This window comes from Plectropomus leopardus, chromosome 5, assembly GCF_008729295.1.
Source record: "Plectropomus leopardus isolate mb chromosome 5, YSFRI_Pleo_2.0, whole genome shotgun sequence".
Lineage (NCBI taxonomy): Eukaryota > Metazoa > Chordata > Actinopteri > Perciformes > Serranidae > Plectropomus > Plectropomus leopardus.
This window is the reverse complement of record NC_056467.1, coordinates 6,134,210-6,152,551: the sequence shown is the minus strand read 5'-3', so window position 1 is coordinate 6,152,551 and position 18,342 is coordinate 6,134,210. Positions and strand designations below refer to the sequence as shown.

The following is an 18,342-nucleotide window of genomic DNA, read 5'->3' as shown; positions in this document are numbered from 1 at the left end:
ACTATACCGTTATATTTACAGCTGCAGGTGTCTGCTTCGACATTTAAGTATAACCTACAAAGGCAGTAAAGGACAAGGCCGGCAAGGAAAAATAAAAAAAAACAACAATTAAGGGACAAACAACCCAGGGTAAAAGAAAAACAGAGAGGGAGGGAGTGACAGAAAAAAAAAAAGAGGGGGGGAGAGAGAAAGAGAGAGAGAGAGAGAGAGAGAGACACCCCCTGGAGACTATAGGAGACCCGGCCCCCGGTCTGAGAGAAGGAGAGAGAGAGTGAGGTAGTGAGGGAGTGTTTTAAAGCCAGCAGGAGGCATGATGTCCTACATTAAGCAACCCCATTACGCCGTGAACGGGTTAACGCTGTCCGGCCCGGGCATGGATCTGCTCCACTCCGCCGCCGTTGGATACCCCAGTAAGTATAACGGCCTGTTACTTATGACTGAATCTTTGTTCTAATAATTTTAAACTGTAATTTCAATGTTGTTTGATGCCAAAACTGTTAATTTCGAAATGCAGAAACTGATCAAATTCACAAAAAGTCTCGTAATGTTTCGCGTAAAATGGTCAGTAAAAAATGACAAATTCACTTGTATGCATTTTTTTTTAAATGTAGATGTTGGTTTATGCGTTATAAGTATGAATAGATGTCTCTGATTCTTTAGCCATCAGGACATGTGTTCACTTGACCTATAAGTTCAGCGGATTATAGAGTCAAAAAACAATAAAATCGTGTGTGAATAGAAACGCAGCCTGTTCTCACACAGACTTAACATCAAAACAGACTCCAATCTGTTGCTCTTATCATGTAACCTATTTACCAAAGGATGCTTATTGTATTTTATTTTATGCCATGGTGATTTTTACATGAATGAACACTTCTTATATTGTCTGGAAGGGCTTTGGGGCCTTAACAGCATCTGCCATCCTTGAGAGGAGATACTGAATGAAACTATGCCGAGGTTTGGCACCGATGACAGAAGGCGTGTCGGGCCTTCTGTCGCAGATCAGCGTTTGAACCGAGAGTTAAGATCATTTTTAAAATTATGATTCAATGCTTTGGAGTGACTTTCGTTTCTCAACTTTGTATATTTCGATTCAAACCGTCTTAGTTTTGACGGGTTAAACAATAACACATTATTATTTGATTCGATACCACAAAAAGCATCAATCATTAGAGAGGCCGAAATGGTCCGATGAAAATTAACGACTAAAATTTATAAACTCCGTCGGGTATTTTGCAAGACATAATATGAAAAAATAATATCTACAAAAATCGACTTTGGAAAAATTAAGAATCAGGCTGAATTAACGTTTTATTATTTGCGAATTTAAGAGAAACAAATAATTTCGTTTTTTTTTTTATTCATGAGCAATCACTGAAATTACATTTTATGGAGTTCTGTTTAACAATATCCTGTCTTAATGAAGATTAAGGGATTTTTAAAGCCTAAAATAGATTGGAAATTTGTGATTTCCCTCCCAAATTATCGGCCTGTTAAACTGTGTTAACATTCTTATATATATATTTTCCATTTTTATTTATGCGTTGAATTTTTGAATCAACACAAATGCATAATGTTGCAGCTATATTCAGACAGAATCATTTAAATATCTACACTTAAAACACCACAAGGATGATGATTAACGATAATAATGATAATGTTTGGGTTTTTTTTTCCTTTAGGCACCCCGCGCAAACAGCGCCGGGAGCGCACCACCTTCACGCGCGCACAGCTGGACATCCTCGAGGCTCTCTTTGCAAAAACCCGCTACCCAGACATTTTTATGCGGGAGGAGGTGGCCCTCAAGATCAACCTGCCAGAGTCCCGAGTCCAGGTAACACATTACAAACCATACAGAGTTTTAGAATTATGATGTAATATCTTATCAATGTAGTAATAAATAAATAAATAAAACCTCTGGCTCTCCTAAAAAATAATTAAATGTTTGTGTGTGTGTGTGTGTGTGTGTGTGACAGAGAGACAGAGAGAGAGAGAGAGAGAGAGAGAGAGAGAGAGAGAGAGAAATACAATTTGACTGTTTCTTTGAATGAATGGATTTGATGACGAAATATTGATCTTATAATTGACCTCCACCTCACTGATGCACCTCTGCCATCCTCCAGGTTTGGTTCAAGAACCGTCGTGCCAAGTGCCGCCAGCAGCAGCAGCAGAGCACAGGCCAGTCCAAACCACGGCCCCCTAAAAAGAAGGCATCCCCTGCTCGTGATGCCAACACTGAGGCCAGTGCCAACCCCACCAATGGACCCTACAGCCCTCCACCCCCTCCTCCAGGCACCGCCATCACCCCCAGCTCTGCCAGTGCCACTGTGTCCATCTGGAGCCCAGCCTCCATCTCCCCACTGCCAGACCCCCTGTCTGCCTCCACCACCCCCTGCATGCAGCGCACCACCACCTACCCCATGACCTACACCCAGGCCCCGGCCTACAGCCAGAGCTACGCAGGCTCCTCCTCCTACTTCACTGGCCTGGACTGTAGCTCCTACCTGTCCCCCATGCACCCGCAGCTGTCGGGCACCGGAGGTGCCCTGAGCCCCATCACAGCCTCCTCGATGGGTGGGCCTCTCAGCCAGTCCCCCGCCTCGCTCTCCTCCCAGGGCTACACAGCGGCCTCACTGGGCTTTGGAGCCGTCGACTGTCTAGACTACAAGGACCAAGCTGCCTGGAAGCTCAATTTCAATGCCACTGACTGTCTGGACTACAAAGACCAGAACTCCTGGAAGTTCCAGGTCTTGTAAATAACAACAAGTGGGACATGGGGAGGGAAGGGGACAGGGGTGAGAAACTGAACAGAATCGAAGTAGGGTGAACAAGCCCAGATTACTTTTGGTGTGTTTAAAAAGAAGGAAGAGACTTTGGGACACAGAAATCAATTAATCATAGCAGCTGAAGAACGAATCAGCTGAATAAATGTCTTCGTTGTTGCTGTTTCAGAAAAATAAGTGTGGAGGTAAACTGATCTGTTGATGCTTGGCTTGGTGATTGTAACAAAGTGATGACAGTAGTGATCCTGAGTTAAGCAACATAGAAATAGGCCTTGAAATCAAGGAATGGTTGTGTACAAGGAAAACAAAAAAAATCTAAATAGTGAGAAAGAACAACAGCTTTAATTCACCAGCTGAGTGGTGTTAGGGCTGATATTGTTGTGATTCAAATACAGTACAAATATATAACTAATGACAAGAGAATTTGAAGTGGACATGCATAAACAAAGGTGGCCCCACGTCACACGCTGAATGATTTTGATTGATGACGCAGTAGTTTTGTTTGTTTTGTTTTTAGAAATCTTGTCCATCTGATTTGTTTGATAGAGCTGAATTCAGAAACAGCTTGACAATCTTCCACTCGGACCACATTTGAAGCAGAGCTTTTCAGAGCACAACAGTTTCAGTTACCTACAAGTTTACCACATAGAGAGCCTTGAAATCAACATTTAAGCACAAGAACTGACTAGAGCCCACGCTCATGTTTATTTCTTCCTTCTAGACTTTGTCTTGTATTTTCTGTGATGTTTTTCTTTTCTAAAGCTGCTTTTCATCAGCAAGACGACTCAAAAAGCTTTGAGCCAAACAACTCAACTAACCCACACCGACATCTTCAGGAGGTGTCTTTACAGGGTGGCCACTAATTAAATATCACATTGAAAACATGTATAGCAGACAGAAGCTGATGATTCCCAGTAGCCTTGTGTGATACTGACCCCCTGCAGCCTGTGTCTGACACAAGCCGAGGGGGTAGAGTTAGTCACTGAAGTGACTGCAGTACAAACCTGTTGCCTTTGAGCATGGTTGAAATCATTAGCAGAATAGCTCGTGCATTGTTAGTTTAATAGGATCACTTCCAGACAATTTGTGCAACAATGGTCACATTGTGGCTGTTGGCAGCCGAGTTCTTTCCCCCCACTCCATCTCAGTGTTTGCATGAAGTTAGCGGATTATTAAAGCAGTTCTACAAATGACTTTATTATGAAATATTTTGCTGATAAACATCTCTGGTGAGGCATCTGATAGGAGAGAAGACTGCACCAGAGAAAGGGAAGGGACTGGGCCGCCATGCAGCCCCCCCTTTGCACAGAGAGCTTGGTGCCTCTCTCAACTCCAACCTGTAAAGATGTGATGGGTACCACTTTATGTGTTTGATGTATTGTTTGATTTTTTTTTGTATTAGACTTAAACAATATTATGTTTCTTTTAAAAAATTGTGAATTCGTTGAGGTAAAATTTGTGGTAATTTGTTTTGAAGTTATTATCAGTATTATTACTATTATCATTAATATTATGTCTTCAGCTGACACGGACATTGCTAATATACTTTTTTTTGTTGTTCTTTTGTAAATATTAAAACTTGAAAATGCAATCATGTCTGGTATCAGCAGTGAGTTGTTACGCAGGCGCTCCACCCAACAGAATCTCTCTCTTAATTTCTATAAAACTGCCAACTTTTTATTTTTTCTGTTTATATTTTTCTGGTTTCTGCTTCTTTTTCTTTTCTTTTTTTTTCAAACTCAGGGGTTTATCCAATAAAAGTAGCAGTAATAGGATACAATGCTGTTTATGCTTCTTAATCATTTACTGTACTTTTATCTTTTGCATTACTATAATCTTCTCTGCTTATTTTTCTGACATGAATTATTTTGTATATTTCATTTGTCTCCTGTGTTTGACCAGTCTCACCACTACCACGCTAGATAGCTATGACGTTTCTGAGACATTAAACAACTTCATTAAAACTCTGGGATCATTGTCTTCTGTGAGTTGCTGGCTTTAACTGTTTGGAAGTCTAGAACTGGATCAGTTTTGTGGCGTCAGATCTGGAACAAACCACAGTCTGCTGCAAAGTTTGTTTAAAAGCTGTTGCAGCTAAAGGCAGCAGCACAGCAACATCTCAAACAGAGGTATGCAGCGGAGGCGGAGAAATGTGTCTCAGTCTGAGATGCACAAGACCGTCAGCCCACAAACACCCGGTAAAAAGCAGCCGACATTAGTGCATCATCATCATTTTCCTGTTTTGTCCTGTATGAGAGGAAAGCGACCCGGTGCAAAGCTGTTACTGATGCAGTCATGCTGCATATTGCTGACAATATGATATAAATGAATTCAAGTAAATATGATTTGTGAAGTTACTGCAGCTTTCAGTGCAAATGCAAACAACTCCCACTCCCCTGAAACTACAAAATGCCCATAACCCCAAAAAGCTAATTCAGTTTACTTAATTTACAGAAGGGAAATGCAGTTTGCCTTTGCTCATTTTTATTGCTAAAATAAAAGCAATACCTAGAGTAATTTCTTTGTCTTTTGTAGTTTGTTTTTAAGAAAGAAAAAAGAAATCAATTAAAATCATGAATTGGGTTTAGTTTAAAAATAAAAATATTTTATTTTTAGGCCATATTGCCCTAATTCATAGTGTTGAGATGCTTGATATCTTGAAAAACAGAACAAATCACAATGACAAAATACACCTAGAAGAAAATGTGATGGATAGACCAACCCAACATGGTATACTCGCTGCCGTCAGCTGGTGTTTCAGGTCATGCCGGCAGCATGGCTCTGGGTGAAGCAATGTCCGTCTGTCCTCCATTACTTGGTTCGGATTGAATGGATTGCTCTAAAATGTACAGATAATCATTGCCAACACAGACTATATCCCAATGGTGATTATCAAATAACTATTTTCAAGCGCGTTGTTGATAGGATTGCTGACATTTGGTAGCCTGCAGATATGTATGTTACCCACATGGGAGGAATTGTAATATGTTTAAGTGTTACAGAGCTGCTAGCATAGCTATGGACTTATATAGATTTTGTTTGAGTAGCGGTCATTAATGCTGCTATTTTGATCATGAGAAATCCAGACTAAAATACCTTCAAATATCATCATAGAGTGTGTCCTCTAATATATTACCAAATATATGGCATTACATTACAAACTTAACATGAAGTTGCATAGCCTAAAGTTATATACTTAATGTAAAGTTACGCTGGTTCAATTTATGCAAGTAAAGTTATGTAGGTTAGGTTTGGGAAAGAAAACATGGTTGGGCGTTGTCATAGTGCTTAACGTAAAGTAACATAGCCTAGTTAATGAAACATACTTAATATGAAGTTACAAAATTAGCTTTCGGAGAAGATCATGGTGACAATGTACTTTACAATGACTTAAAGTTTATTTGGTTTAACATTAGACACAAACACAAGTTTCCTGGGGGAAAGTCCTGTGTTTTTTGGAACCAACCACCACAACAACCTGCAGACTTACGTGAACTGTTGCTCTTTATACTAATTCCTTCTTTACTTTTAATCACTGCCTGTCAGTTAATGTTGAATCTGCAAGTCTGAAGGTGCACTTGGTGGCACCCTTCACTGCACACTGCGAATTGTTTAATGGGACTACACAGCTAAACACGATCAGACAGATAACTTAGTACTGATCACCGCTACACTACGGCACACCCAGTAATACTTGTCTTGGCTGGTTGTTGCACCTTTCTACTCAGACTGCCAAAGCAACAGTGAGTCTGTGCCCTCTGACTGGGATTTAGCCTGAGAACACAGAGCTGGGCTCAGCCTCGTGGTGACACAGCACAACTCTGGCCACGGAGCCCAAAAGCTCATTACAAAGTGCAGCAGACTAACAGGCTTGGGCTTTAATGAGCGTTCATTTACCATGTCATACATGTAAATGCTACTGATAACACATATTTATACTTCTGGTGTCATTAGGCAGGTTTCCATTATAGATTTGTGAAAAAATGTAACGATATTTTCAAAATGTCGATAAAACACAACTGTGAGATGACTGCATTTCCGTTTTTCCTCTTGTGGTAATATTCCAAGAAGCATGGCGAAGGATTTTCAAAACATTAGCAGGTTTATTTCTATTGCAGCCACTGCACCAGTCATTATTTCCAATTGAAGGTGACGTAGGCATGTTATGCGAGCGATAATGGAAAGTCAAGCCTCTTATACACGTATGAGGGACTTCAGGGAGGTGATAGTCCACGATTTCATAGAGAAACTGTGGATCAAAACTTCGGGACAATTCACTCAACTTTTAAAAAGTTATGCGATGCAATAACATCTCTGGAAGCGCCTGCTGCATCATGCCCGAAGGAGCCAGTTCTTGCCGACAAGTGCATAGCCAAAGTTTCCATTTCAGTTTGACAAAATATGGCTTTTTCGAATCGCCTGTATTACCACCTCATGCGAGTATCAAAACTTTGCAAGAAATGGGAGTTTTTCCAAAACTGACATGTTTCCATTAAGCGCATTTTATATTCGCAATCACAATCTCAATTTCCACAATTTGAGGGTTAATGGAAACCGGCCTACTGATATTTTGGGACGTATGGAAGGACAGATAAACAGATAGATAGATAGATGGATAGATAGATGGACCCCTCCTGTGCTCGACAGCCAGCGTGCTCCTGTAATCCCCCAGCAGCAGCATATGGACTCTGAAGCGCAGAGACACAGACACAGATACACTCAGGACTTAGAAATATGATTCATTTCTTTCGTCTCTCTAATCCCCGACAAACAAGCTGGTGGCCAGCCTGCTCTGGAGGCACACTGTAATCATGCCACAGGCTGCTGCCAGAGCCGAGCGGCCTCCCCTTCATCCCTTCCTCCCTCTTCCTCCCTCCTGCCTGCAGTCCATTTTCCTCTTAATCGATTCCTAATCCCAACGCCACCAAGTATGCACGCGCTGAGCACACGCCCAAACACACACACACACACATGCACAAATACTGTATGTACAGACACAATCACAGTCATCAAACACATATACATTAATACACACACGCAAACAGATTATTATTATTATCATCATCATCACCATTATTATTATTATTATTATTATTATTATTATTATTATTATTATTATTATTGTTATTATAAGATTAGCGTTTATTGGCTACAGACAAAAGAAGAGGTTTACACAGAAAATGGCATAGACATACACAATTCTAAAAATAAATATCTTCTAAAAATCTCTTTGGATAAGAATAAAATGACAAAGAAATCCATGGGTTAATTTCAGAGTAGACTGAGGAACATTTTGTGCTGTTGCGTGGAAACTCAGACCAGGTAAAAGCAGTAGCTGTTTGTAGCCGTTCATTCCCAGCAATTTTTTTTTTTTTAAATTCAAGTGAAAATTTAAATTTAAAATGAATAAATAAAAATTGCTCCTCCTCCCGTGCTAACACTTTCTCTGCACTTTTTTATTAATTAATTTTATCTGCGATCATTAAAATAAAACACCAATACAGAAAATCAGGAAAACGCCAAACATTGGCCCTGATAATTGGGCAGGCCAATAACCTTTTATTGGCCTTTTTTATATAATTTATAATATAATTTTTTTTTATTACAATAAATTTTGTGTGTGTGTATTCACCTGTAACAATACAGGTAAATACAGGTGTTCCAACAATATGGTGTTTTTTGGACCATAAAAGTGTCCAAACATAAACCTTCAACACAAGTATGAACCTGAAAATAAGCTAAATAATTCCCTTTAAATCTATGGCTATTGCCAAATAACTATCAAACTGTTCATGCACTAAAAAAAATCAACATAATCACATGCATAAGTCATCAAATAATATTTTGTAATGGTTCAGTAATGCTGCTAAATCACATAGTCCTGCAGTGTAAGTAGGTGTGAGTGATCTGCAGCTAGTAGTGGTAACAGGATCAGTATTACAGTATGAATGGATCAACCAGCCACTGTCAACCTCAGCATACACTTCTGCTAAGGGCTTTACTGCAGATTACAACTTAACACCTAGTTAATATCACTAATAGTAAAAGTCAGAGTTTAGAGCGGCAGATTAATGATATGTTGGACTAAAACAGTCGCCTGGATTATGGGGAGTTTGGCATTTGGTGCCAGTTGGAATATCAAACGTGATCAGAGACAGTGAGTGAAGTTTTGTTGAGCTGTTTTTCCTCAAATTTGCTTTGCTTTACTTTGAAATGATACACGCACAAGTCACAACGAGTCACACTCTTCACCTTTGAGTTCCTTGGAGGTTAAATGGGCGCCTAACATTAAATGTTAAAGGAAGTGGGAGCAATGGTTTTGGTTTTGTTTTTTGTAAAACTTAATCAAACTGGCAAGAAACTTCGTTTTACGCATTTTGTTCCTCGTCTGTCCTCAGATGTTTCATGCATGTGACTTCTCTCGTCTGTCCCAGGGCCCCTCCTTCATGCCACCTTCCCTCGTCTGCCCCTTCTTTCGTGCCACCTCTCCCAGTGTGCCCCCTTTCCCCCTCTGCTCCACCTCTCCTTGCAGTTTGTTATTCTTGCTGATCTAATTTAGAGAATGTCCCAAATCCTCTTAGTGTCCTGCTCCCTCAGCGCAACACTAAGTGAATTAGACGGGATTACTGTCTCCCTCTTCCTCCTCCTCCTCCTTCTCGTCCTCCTCTTCTTCCTCCACCTCCTCCTCGTCTTCTTCTCCGTGCCCTCTCCTCATCATTCCCCTGTCTCTCCACTTGTATGTGCATCTTTCTCTGACATTTCTCTTTTCATCGGCGGGATTAAAGCCTTCTCCCTCTCCAGATGACAAATTGGTTCCAATGTACCCTCAGTGACAGATGCTCTCGCAGGCCCAGTGCATCATGGGACATAAAGTATCATTAATTAAACTCTGACCTCTTGCAAATAAAAATAGAAAAAAAAACAAACTCTGACATAACACATATGAAGTTCACCAAACAGTACAGCTTGTACGGGGGAGATGAAATTGTAAGTTACAGGAAAACAGAGGAGAAGTGATGATGCTGCTGTCTCTGTTTCTGTCTAGTTTCTACAATAATACCAACGGTGGCGTGCTCCTCACTCTCCAGAAAAAATCACGAGCCATGTTTCCTCATAGTGTGACACTCTGTACATGACCTTGGTTGGACAGCAGGACAGAAGAACTCCTGGCCCAGTCAGGATGTCCAGTTCCAGTTTCATGGCGGTGTGATGTAGTTTAATCTGCAGTCTGGCTCTCACAGGTTCACCCTGATCTCTGCTGTGCCAGCACAGGGTCAATTAAGATCCCTAGTGTTCACCGGGACAAAGACACTGATGTAATTTATTTGTCTCAGTTTCTTTTTTTGTCCTTTGTTCTGGAGTTTCTGTAACCATCCAGGATTTACACGTGCCAGAATACTATTTTACTGCACATTCTGTTATCAAAATCAACACCAAACCAACATGTGTGACCCTCTGAAAACGTAAAGAATTGAGACACAAAGATAGGTACACACACACACACACACACACATACACACACACACACACACACACCTGGACAGCTGTTTGTTTCCAGCTCGATGAGAATAGTTCCTCGTGGTGAAAGGTGCCGCGGAGCACCATGGATCCTGCTTTCATTTATAAAATTATAACAATACTTTTAAAAATGTCATTATACAAGTACTTTATTTAACTTTCTCATTACCGTATTTTATTAAATGTTATTGCAATAATGCATTTTACATTTCATGCTTAACTCTACATTTGCTGGTTGTAATCAACACCTGCATTCAACACATGCAATAATATGGAGATAAATTTGCTGTAAGTAAACTGACGGTAATATTAAATCCTCAGATCCATCCACTACAAAGCATGCAACATGCATGTTTGAAAGTTGTAAACTGTTTTTGAAGTCTGGTTATTGGATCATTTAGCTTTAATCACAGATAAAACTGATTTTTTTTTCTTGTTTTCTTTCGTCCTTCTTCTGGCATAAATGGATGGGCACATTTTATTTATTTTATTACTTTTTTTGTTATTATGATTTCATTTTTAATTTTTAGTAACTGTGTCAAAACATTTATTTTGAACATCAGCATTATATGTTGGGATGAGAATTTGGGATGAAAGTCAGCATGTTTTCCGTTTCCTCCATGATAATTCTGCATTGGTCTGTAAAGACGTTATGTCATTGTATGTAATAGTTGTTGCTGTTTTCTTTATCTGACTTTCAGCGTGGCGAATACATCTTTTAACTTATGTAAATGTATTTTACACGTGTTTTTCTTGCAGAGCTTCCCTTTGTCAGACACACTTTTCCTGCATTTAGAGCATCAGCCATGGCACCAACACCACTGCACTGTTCAATCCCCGTTTTAGTGTAAACCTCTGCATATTTTCACCCCCCCCCCCCCCCCCCCTTTGCCTTCCTGCACTCCTCTTTCTTTGTCCCAATCTCTCTCATCTCTCCTTTCTTCTCTCTCTTCATCTGCAGGACATCTGAACTAACCCCCCCATCTCCTCCCTCACTTTCAGTAATTCCAGCGTTGCCTCTCTCGCTCGCGTAGCTCGCCCTAATCCAGCTCTGACCTCAATCCCGTGATGTAACGGATCATGTGATGCGGCGAGAAAGAGAGAGAGAGAAAACAGAAAAGAGAAGAGAGAGAGAGAGAGAGAGAGACATAAAGTGGGGAAACATGGTCTAATCCTCAATGCTGGAGCCACAGACCAATCACAAACTGATGGGTGGGGGTCAGGGGGTGCCTCCATTAAGTTACAAAATATTAGTCAGACGCAAACTGATGCACTCTCACACAAATACACATGCCAGCACACACAGGCACATAGGAACACACACACACACACACACACACACACACACACACACCTTCTGGAAACAACAAGTCAACATGTTTGTTCCATCTCTGTGAGACTGTAGATGTTTACATGCCAGTTTGTGTTTGCGTACTGACGACAACAAACACATTAACCGCTCTGTTTATAACCGACAGGCACATAAATATTTACTGAGTGACATTATATGAATTTATACTGTATGTGTTTTTTCTATTCCCTTTGTTGTTGACGAAATACAGTTTTCAATGTACTAAACCTCTGGCATCAAAGCTAAAGCCTGTTTCATATCTCCAATCATTTGCAAATATTATACTATATGTTAATATAAAAGGACTCTTAAAACTCAGCAGCCATATGGCTGATCTGATACAGACCTACATGATATACTGTACATTCAGTGAACTAAAAGATATTGGAAGCCCATTTTGTCACCCAGGCGTTTTTCTCATCACTATTTTTCATCAAATATGATTTATTATGCCATAAGATAGGACATGATTTCAGAATTAATAAAACTGCATTTTAGAAAATGTACTACAACTAAAAACCTTAAAAACTCCAATACAATCTAAAACAATGACAAAAAAAGAAAGAACCTGTGTTTTTCAGTTTCACAGCGCCCCTTCCTCCATCATAACAGTATATTAAACACAACATTTGTTGTTTTATTGTCAAGTACCTTCTGTTCAGCATCCTTTGTGGAAAATTGTGGGGGTGGGGGGTATAACCAGAAATTTTGTGCATTTTGAAATCTTTTTCTTTAGTAGGCTATTGATTTGTGTTTTGCCTGAACCATGTGTGTCTTGTGTGATGCCACAAGTGGTCAACAGGGGGAGCTGTAGAGAAACAACACAACATAATGACAGAGAGAGTCCACAGGGACTCCAGTATGCTCTCCTCTGCTCCCTCCCCTCTTGTTTCTGATAGCAGTGTGACTAGAGAAGCACATGGCCTGCGAGACACAGGCCAGCACACACACACACACACACACACACACACACACACACACACACACACACACACACACACACACACACACAGAGCAACACAACTCACAGCCTTGAATTACAAGTGAAATTGAACTTTTGAATGTGAAAATAAAAAAAAAAATTGAAAAAGCTCCAATCATGTCCTTACAGCCTCACTTTAAGTCTAGTCAAAAATGTGTTCTGCTCATTGCTTCTCACTAGTGGTCGACCGATGTGCATTTACAATAACAACGAAAATGTTTATGTAGAAATTTAGAATTTGGAATATCACAAACTCCAACACAAAACTTTGTTTAAATGCCTTTAGCAAATCACAACTGAAACTTTCAACATTATATGCAGCAGCTCTCTGCAGCTTTTTATAAAGTCAAGTGAAGATTTAAATTTAAAAAATGAATGAATAGAAATAGCTCCCTGGGGTTTTACAGAGTAGAAGTTCCTCCCATGCTGACAGTTTCTTTTCATGTATTGCAGACTGCCTTTCCTGGTGTTGGTTGAGTGTGATATGCACACTTTTTCATTAATTACTCTTATCGGCAATCATTGAAAGAAAACACAGATAATCATCAAAATGCTAAATATCAGTCCCAATAATCGTCCAGGCCAATAATCTGTCGACCCCTACTCCTTACTGCGATGTTTGAGCTTCACTGTGCAGAATAATGTGCTGTATGTGTAGAGTTTGACAATAGAAATTATTTTTTTTTTTTTACTTGAAGGCAGACAGTACATGGGCAGTATATGACATCACATCACTAATCATGGTCCGATGTGCAGCTTGCACAACTGTTCACAAATGATCTTGAAACCTCCAGCTCACAATCACTGAAGCTGGACTTTTCTGGGTAAAGGACATCGTGTGTCCAGCACTTCAACTTTTTCAATCGCGGACAAGAGGCAATTTTAAGAATTTTAACTAAGTTTGCAATATTTTTTTGCAAAACAAACAAAAAAAAAATCCTCACTCCTCAATCCTTAAGATTATTTTGACTATTTTGGGCTTTTTTATGCCTTATTCCATAGGATAGGTCAAGCATTAAAGGGGGACAGAGAGGGGATGACATGCAGCAAAGGGCCGAGGCCGGGCCACACAGCATACAGCATCCATACACTGATCCACCGGGTGCCCCTTTGTATTTTATTCTAATGATTTAGCTGTAGTCTTTGTGATGTGTGCAGACTTTTTTCTTTTCAAGGCTTGGTCGGGTGTTTTGGATTTTTACAATTGAAAGTGGAATCACACACTGTACAAACAGTTTTGCTTTACAAACTCTGGATCAGAGACACAAAGTTGCATTAAGTACTTTTTGTTGCAATAAACACTGAATCAAATGAATGCATAATGTGAGCTATAGCGCCAAACATTTAGTAGATTTTAGCTTGTTGTTCTGATTTTCAAATTGCACATCAAGTGTAATTATGCTTCACAGGTCTTATCAATACCTGTATTATGTATAGACACTGTATATTAGGAAACTGTATGTTTGATTAACAGCTATAATTCTTGTGTTTTAGGCTCCACTGAGCCCTGCTGTGTTACCATTTGACTAGCAGGTTGTGCTAATGGCTAAACATGGTTAATCCCTGGGAGCCATGCCCGACTCCCTCCACTCCCCCACCCTCGGGTCCCCCAGCCCCCCCACTCACCATGTCTCTTTCTGCACTCGTACACTACATTAATCTTAGTGGTGTGCTCATCTAGTCTGAACTCGCTCACCCCCCCACCCCTACCCTCCCATGACCACAAACCCTAAACCACACATAAAAGATACCCACATGTCCCTCTCATTTAACCGCCATCATCCCACCTGTACTTTGGTTGGTCCAACAATATTTGCCAACACCCATGTCCAGCAGTAATTGGACATCTGTGTGAAGGTGTGAGCATAAGTCAGGATCTGACCTGATCTTTTTTATTTTTCACTCTACTTTGTCACTTTTTGTGAGGAACCTTGGAGTGTGTGCTGTTAAATCCTTATTTGGATGATTCACTGGCTTTTCCTGTCTTTTTTTTTTTTTTTAAAAAAGGCTTTGTCAAACAATTTCTGTACACACAAGCGTTTTAACACTGTTCAGAAATAATCTCCGTTCATGCATCTCAAAACAGATGATCATTCATGTACACTGAACATGCATGTGCCGATGTACGCAGTCTGCTCTGAGTCTGACACCTGTACAGTTAATATACTTTATAAAAGTGCCAGTATCATTCGATAAATGTGTCATTATCCATGTTATCTGTGATGAAAGAAAACTCTCATTTGGGTAGCTGTGTTCAAGCACATTGTTCTGTAATCATTTTTCTAATAAATAATTGATAAAATAACTTCTCATCAACTACAATGATGTGGCTCTACACGGAGTGATGATGAGACCCAAAGGGAAGCAAATGAGGATTTGTGGGTCATCTGCGTCGCTGTTTCTGCCCCTCCAGACCAGAACGCAACACATCTTAGTTTTCAAACTAAAACTGGGTAAGCATGCATTTTCAAAGGCCTCCTTTTGAGGGGTTCTCAAAAAAGCCAGATGAGCGTGCACCTTAGGTGTAAACAAAGCAATATTTATTTGTTTTTAAATTAAAATGTAATAGTTTGAATATAGCCTGCAACTAAGCATCCTTATCCAGTGGCGGAAGTTAGTAACAACCGGCCCCAGTGCAGTCAATTATGACAGGCCCTGGAGCTTGTTAATTATGAAGCACACACACACACACGCACGCACACACACACACACACACACACACACACACACACACACACACACACACATATGCACACACTTAGATTATGCACACACAATCAGGCGTATAAATAGCCCTACAGTACCAACAATGTGTTGGATTTCACAGTGGGAATGTGTTACCTCAGCTATAGTACTTACAGAGTATGGAGGTCACAGACAAGTGATCAGAAACACGGATAATACTGCGACACAAAAAGCTCACAAACGTGACAACAAGCACCTGAGAGCAGAGAAGATGTCTTTTTCACTGTCTGCTGAAATGACCACGAACGTTTTTAGGCATTTTCAGAACAACAACCTCGTGAGAACTGCACTCCTCGACACAAATGCGAGATATTATAGTAAATAAGAGAGAAGAGAGCTGCAATACTTAGCAACAAACAACATAATGTCCCGAAAACTGGCAGCTACAGCGGCACGCGCACAGTACGCGCACCTACACAGACAAACACAATAACACAGGTGCTCGGCGGCGACCTGACTCCTACATAGCAACCTTTAAAACATGGGCACGGCGACCCAACAGATACCCCAAACCCCCTTAAAAGTCACTTGTACTCACCTATTTGAAAGCCTCTGTCTCTGACTGGTTAGACCTGCAACCGAAAACATGTAAATATAACAGCTAGGAACAGCTAGCATTTAATAGGCTATTAGTTAGCTTTCCATAATAATTCACAGGCTAACTATCCACCTTGTTGATACTTAAATTTATTAGCAGCCAACAATTTAGCCTACATAACACATGCTTGCCTTGTCTTAAAATGTATGTCTAACAATAATTTAATGTTATGATTATTTAGACTAACCGTATCTAGCTTGCTGCTAACGTTAGCTTACCTGTTTGTTGACACACCGAAGGCTGCCGCGAGGGGCTTGTCCCGTGAAGAGGCGAAAAACAAATACAATTTAGGGAGCTTTTCAACCTCTCCTCTAGGTCTTTTCTCTCCTGTCTTCACTTTTGTGTTTGAATGGCCTGACGCTGGCTTAGGTGTGCTCAGCTCGTCGGTGTTGACAGATATCGTGGCGTGCCTCACCTGGCAGGAGTGTCGTCGTCTTGTCACGTGATCAAATAGAGACTTGCGATTGGACAACAACATGCACAAATTACCCAGCAATTATGACTGAAATACAAACCAATAATATGAGAAAATATTAATTTGATTGAAACGTTTATAATAGTTTGCTGATATTATCATAGTGTACGAAGAACAGGCCGTTGACATTATGCAAATTTAAATTGATTTGCACCATGATAGAGATGGTTTGCATATTTGATTTGAGATATAATTATAACATGATCTTTTATTTCGATCTTGGGCGTGTTTTATTACAATACTGATTTTTTTTTTTTTTTTAGCATGAATACAATTGTACCAGCACAACTGTTCTTTAATACATTGCTGGTCCCAGTACAGTCGCACTACCTGTATTATCTATATGTATGATCCTGCATTTATCCACATTTGAACGATTTACCCTCCAATTTATGCCCTTCTTTACCACCACCATCAAATGTTCATATGATATAGATACTTTTAGATGTGGTTGGATGCCACATAGTAAGGCTGTGTTTGTTTGAAGCAGGCCTTTATCATTCAGTTGCCTGTAGAATATTTATGTTCATATGAAAGTTGCAAACAAAGATTTCAAGAAAACTTACTAAGAGCTGAACAAATACTCTGGTAAGATTATGATTGTCTCATGCACAACATAGTCTCCACAAGCTCCTGTTCCTGCAGGATGTCAACAGGGGAAGCATAAACATTCACAGGTTACAGTGTGTCAGTCTTTCAACTTTTTAAAAGGTAAAGTGTAGGATTTAGGGGGATACTATAGGGAGCAGCAAAAGAATATAATATATCCAGATGTGATGGCAAACCTTGCTGGACTGCAGCATGTTTCACGCTGGTGTCCACACCGGCAATGTCGTGGCTGTGATGCTTCTGATGGGATTCTGTCGACAGAGACATTTTCCGAGGACTTTTATTTTAAAACAGAAGCAGGAAAGTAAGTAAGTAAAACAGATATATTTGTATTTCCTCATCTCAGTGACAGCTAAAGACAATAAAACTGTAATAAAAGGTGTATAGAGTCAATATAATTATCAAAATGTCATTTTCACTGTCTACTTTTTGCAGAAAATCATGAAAAAATCAGCAAGCCACCATTTCTCTCTGCTGCGGCTGACAAACAGCTGAGACGTGCCTGACCAGCACTGCTCGCTCTGAATTGTTAACAAAAAAACAAAAAAACCCAAAACAACCAACAGGTTCGACGACACTCACACACTGCTCAAGCAGGCAGTGTGTTTGAGGTGTTACAATGAGCTGCTCATATCTACATACGAAGCGAGTCCTCTCACCATGTTGTTTTTACAGTAGACCAGAATGGACAAACGAAACACTGGCTCTAGATAGGGCCATACACGTCTCCCCGTCAGCCGACGTAGTTCGGCACGTAGAAGTTTCAGTTAGTTGCAATCTGCAACCTCACCACTAGATGCCACTAAATCTTACAAACTGGACCTTTAAACAGTTTTTGTCTTTCTGTGATCCTCCACCAAAAACTGCACTCATCATTTCTTGACTGGTTCAGCCACGAACAGTACCTCAGCGTGTACGAACTACGACCCCCATCAATCCACCATACTGTACATCTGTCCTTCTTCCTTCTTCCCCGTCTGTCCCCTCTCTACCCTATGTCCGTACCCCCCCCCACACACACACACACACACACACACACACACACACACACACACTGTACCAGTTGTACTAATCTCGGGCTGACCTCTCAACCTGCCCCCCACCTTCCCCCAGCACACACACACATCTCTGTCTCTCTCTTCCTCAACATCCATCCACCTCTCTCTTCCACCACACCCCATCTCTCCATCATCTCTCCTCACCCATGCCCCCACTCACCCCCCCACCAATCCCAGCACTGTGTTAATCTGGTGCTGGTCTGACGGTCAGCACTTTGAGCGG

The 18,342-nt window shown here is 40.5% G+C and overlaps 1 protein-coding gene across 1 annotated transcript; it reads left to right on the top strand.

Moving 5' to 3' along the window:
- The first annotated feature begins 310 nt into the window (after nucleotides 1–310).
- Nucleotides 311–2,756, top strand: LOC121943622 (homeobox protein otx5-like). The gene is made up of 3 exons (XM_042487187.1): nucleotides 311–410; nucleotides 1,683–1,834; nucleotides 2,124–2,756. The coding sequence occupies exons 1-3, from the start codon at nucleotides 311–313 to the stop codon at nucleotides 2,754–2,756; spliced, it is 885 nt and encodes a 294-aa protein (XP_042343121.1).
- The last annotated feature ends 15,586 nt before the right edge of the window (nucleotides 2,757–18,342 follow it).

What these genes read in the sequence shown, in the direction of transcription:
- LOC121943622 (XM_042487187.1), top strand. Translation starts at nt 311, where the DNA reads ATGATGTCCTACATTAAGCAACCCCATTACGCCGTGAACGGGTTAACG. An exon ending in CGCCGCCGTTGGATACCCCA is followed by an intron (nt 411 to 1,682) that starts GTAAGTATAACG and finishes TTTTTCCTTTAG; the next exon opens with GCACCCCGCGCAAACAGCGC. An exon ending in TGCCAGAGTCCCGAGTCCAG is followed by an intron (nt 1,835 to 2,123) that starts GTAACACATTAC and finishes GCCATCCTCCAG; the next exon opens with GTTTGGTTCAAGAACCGTCG.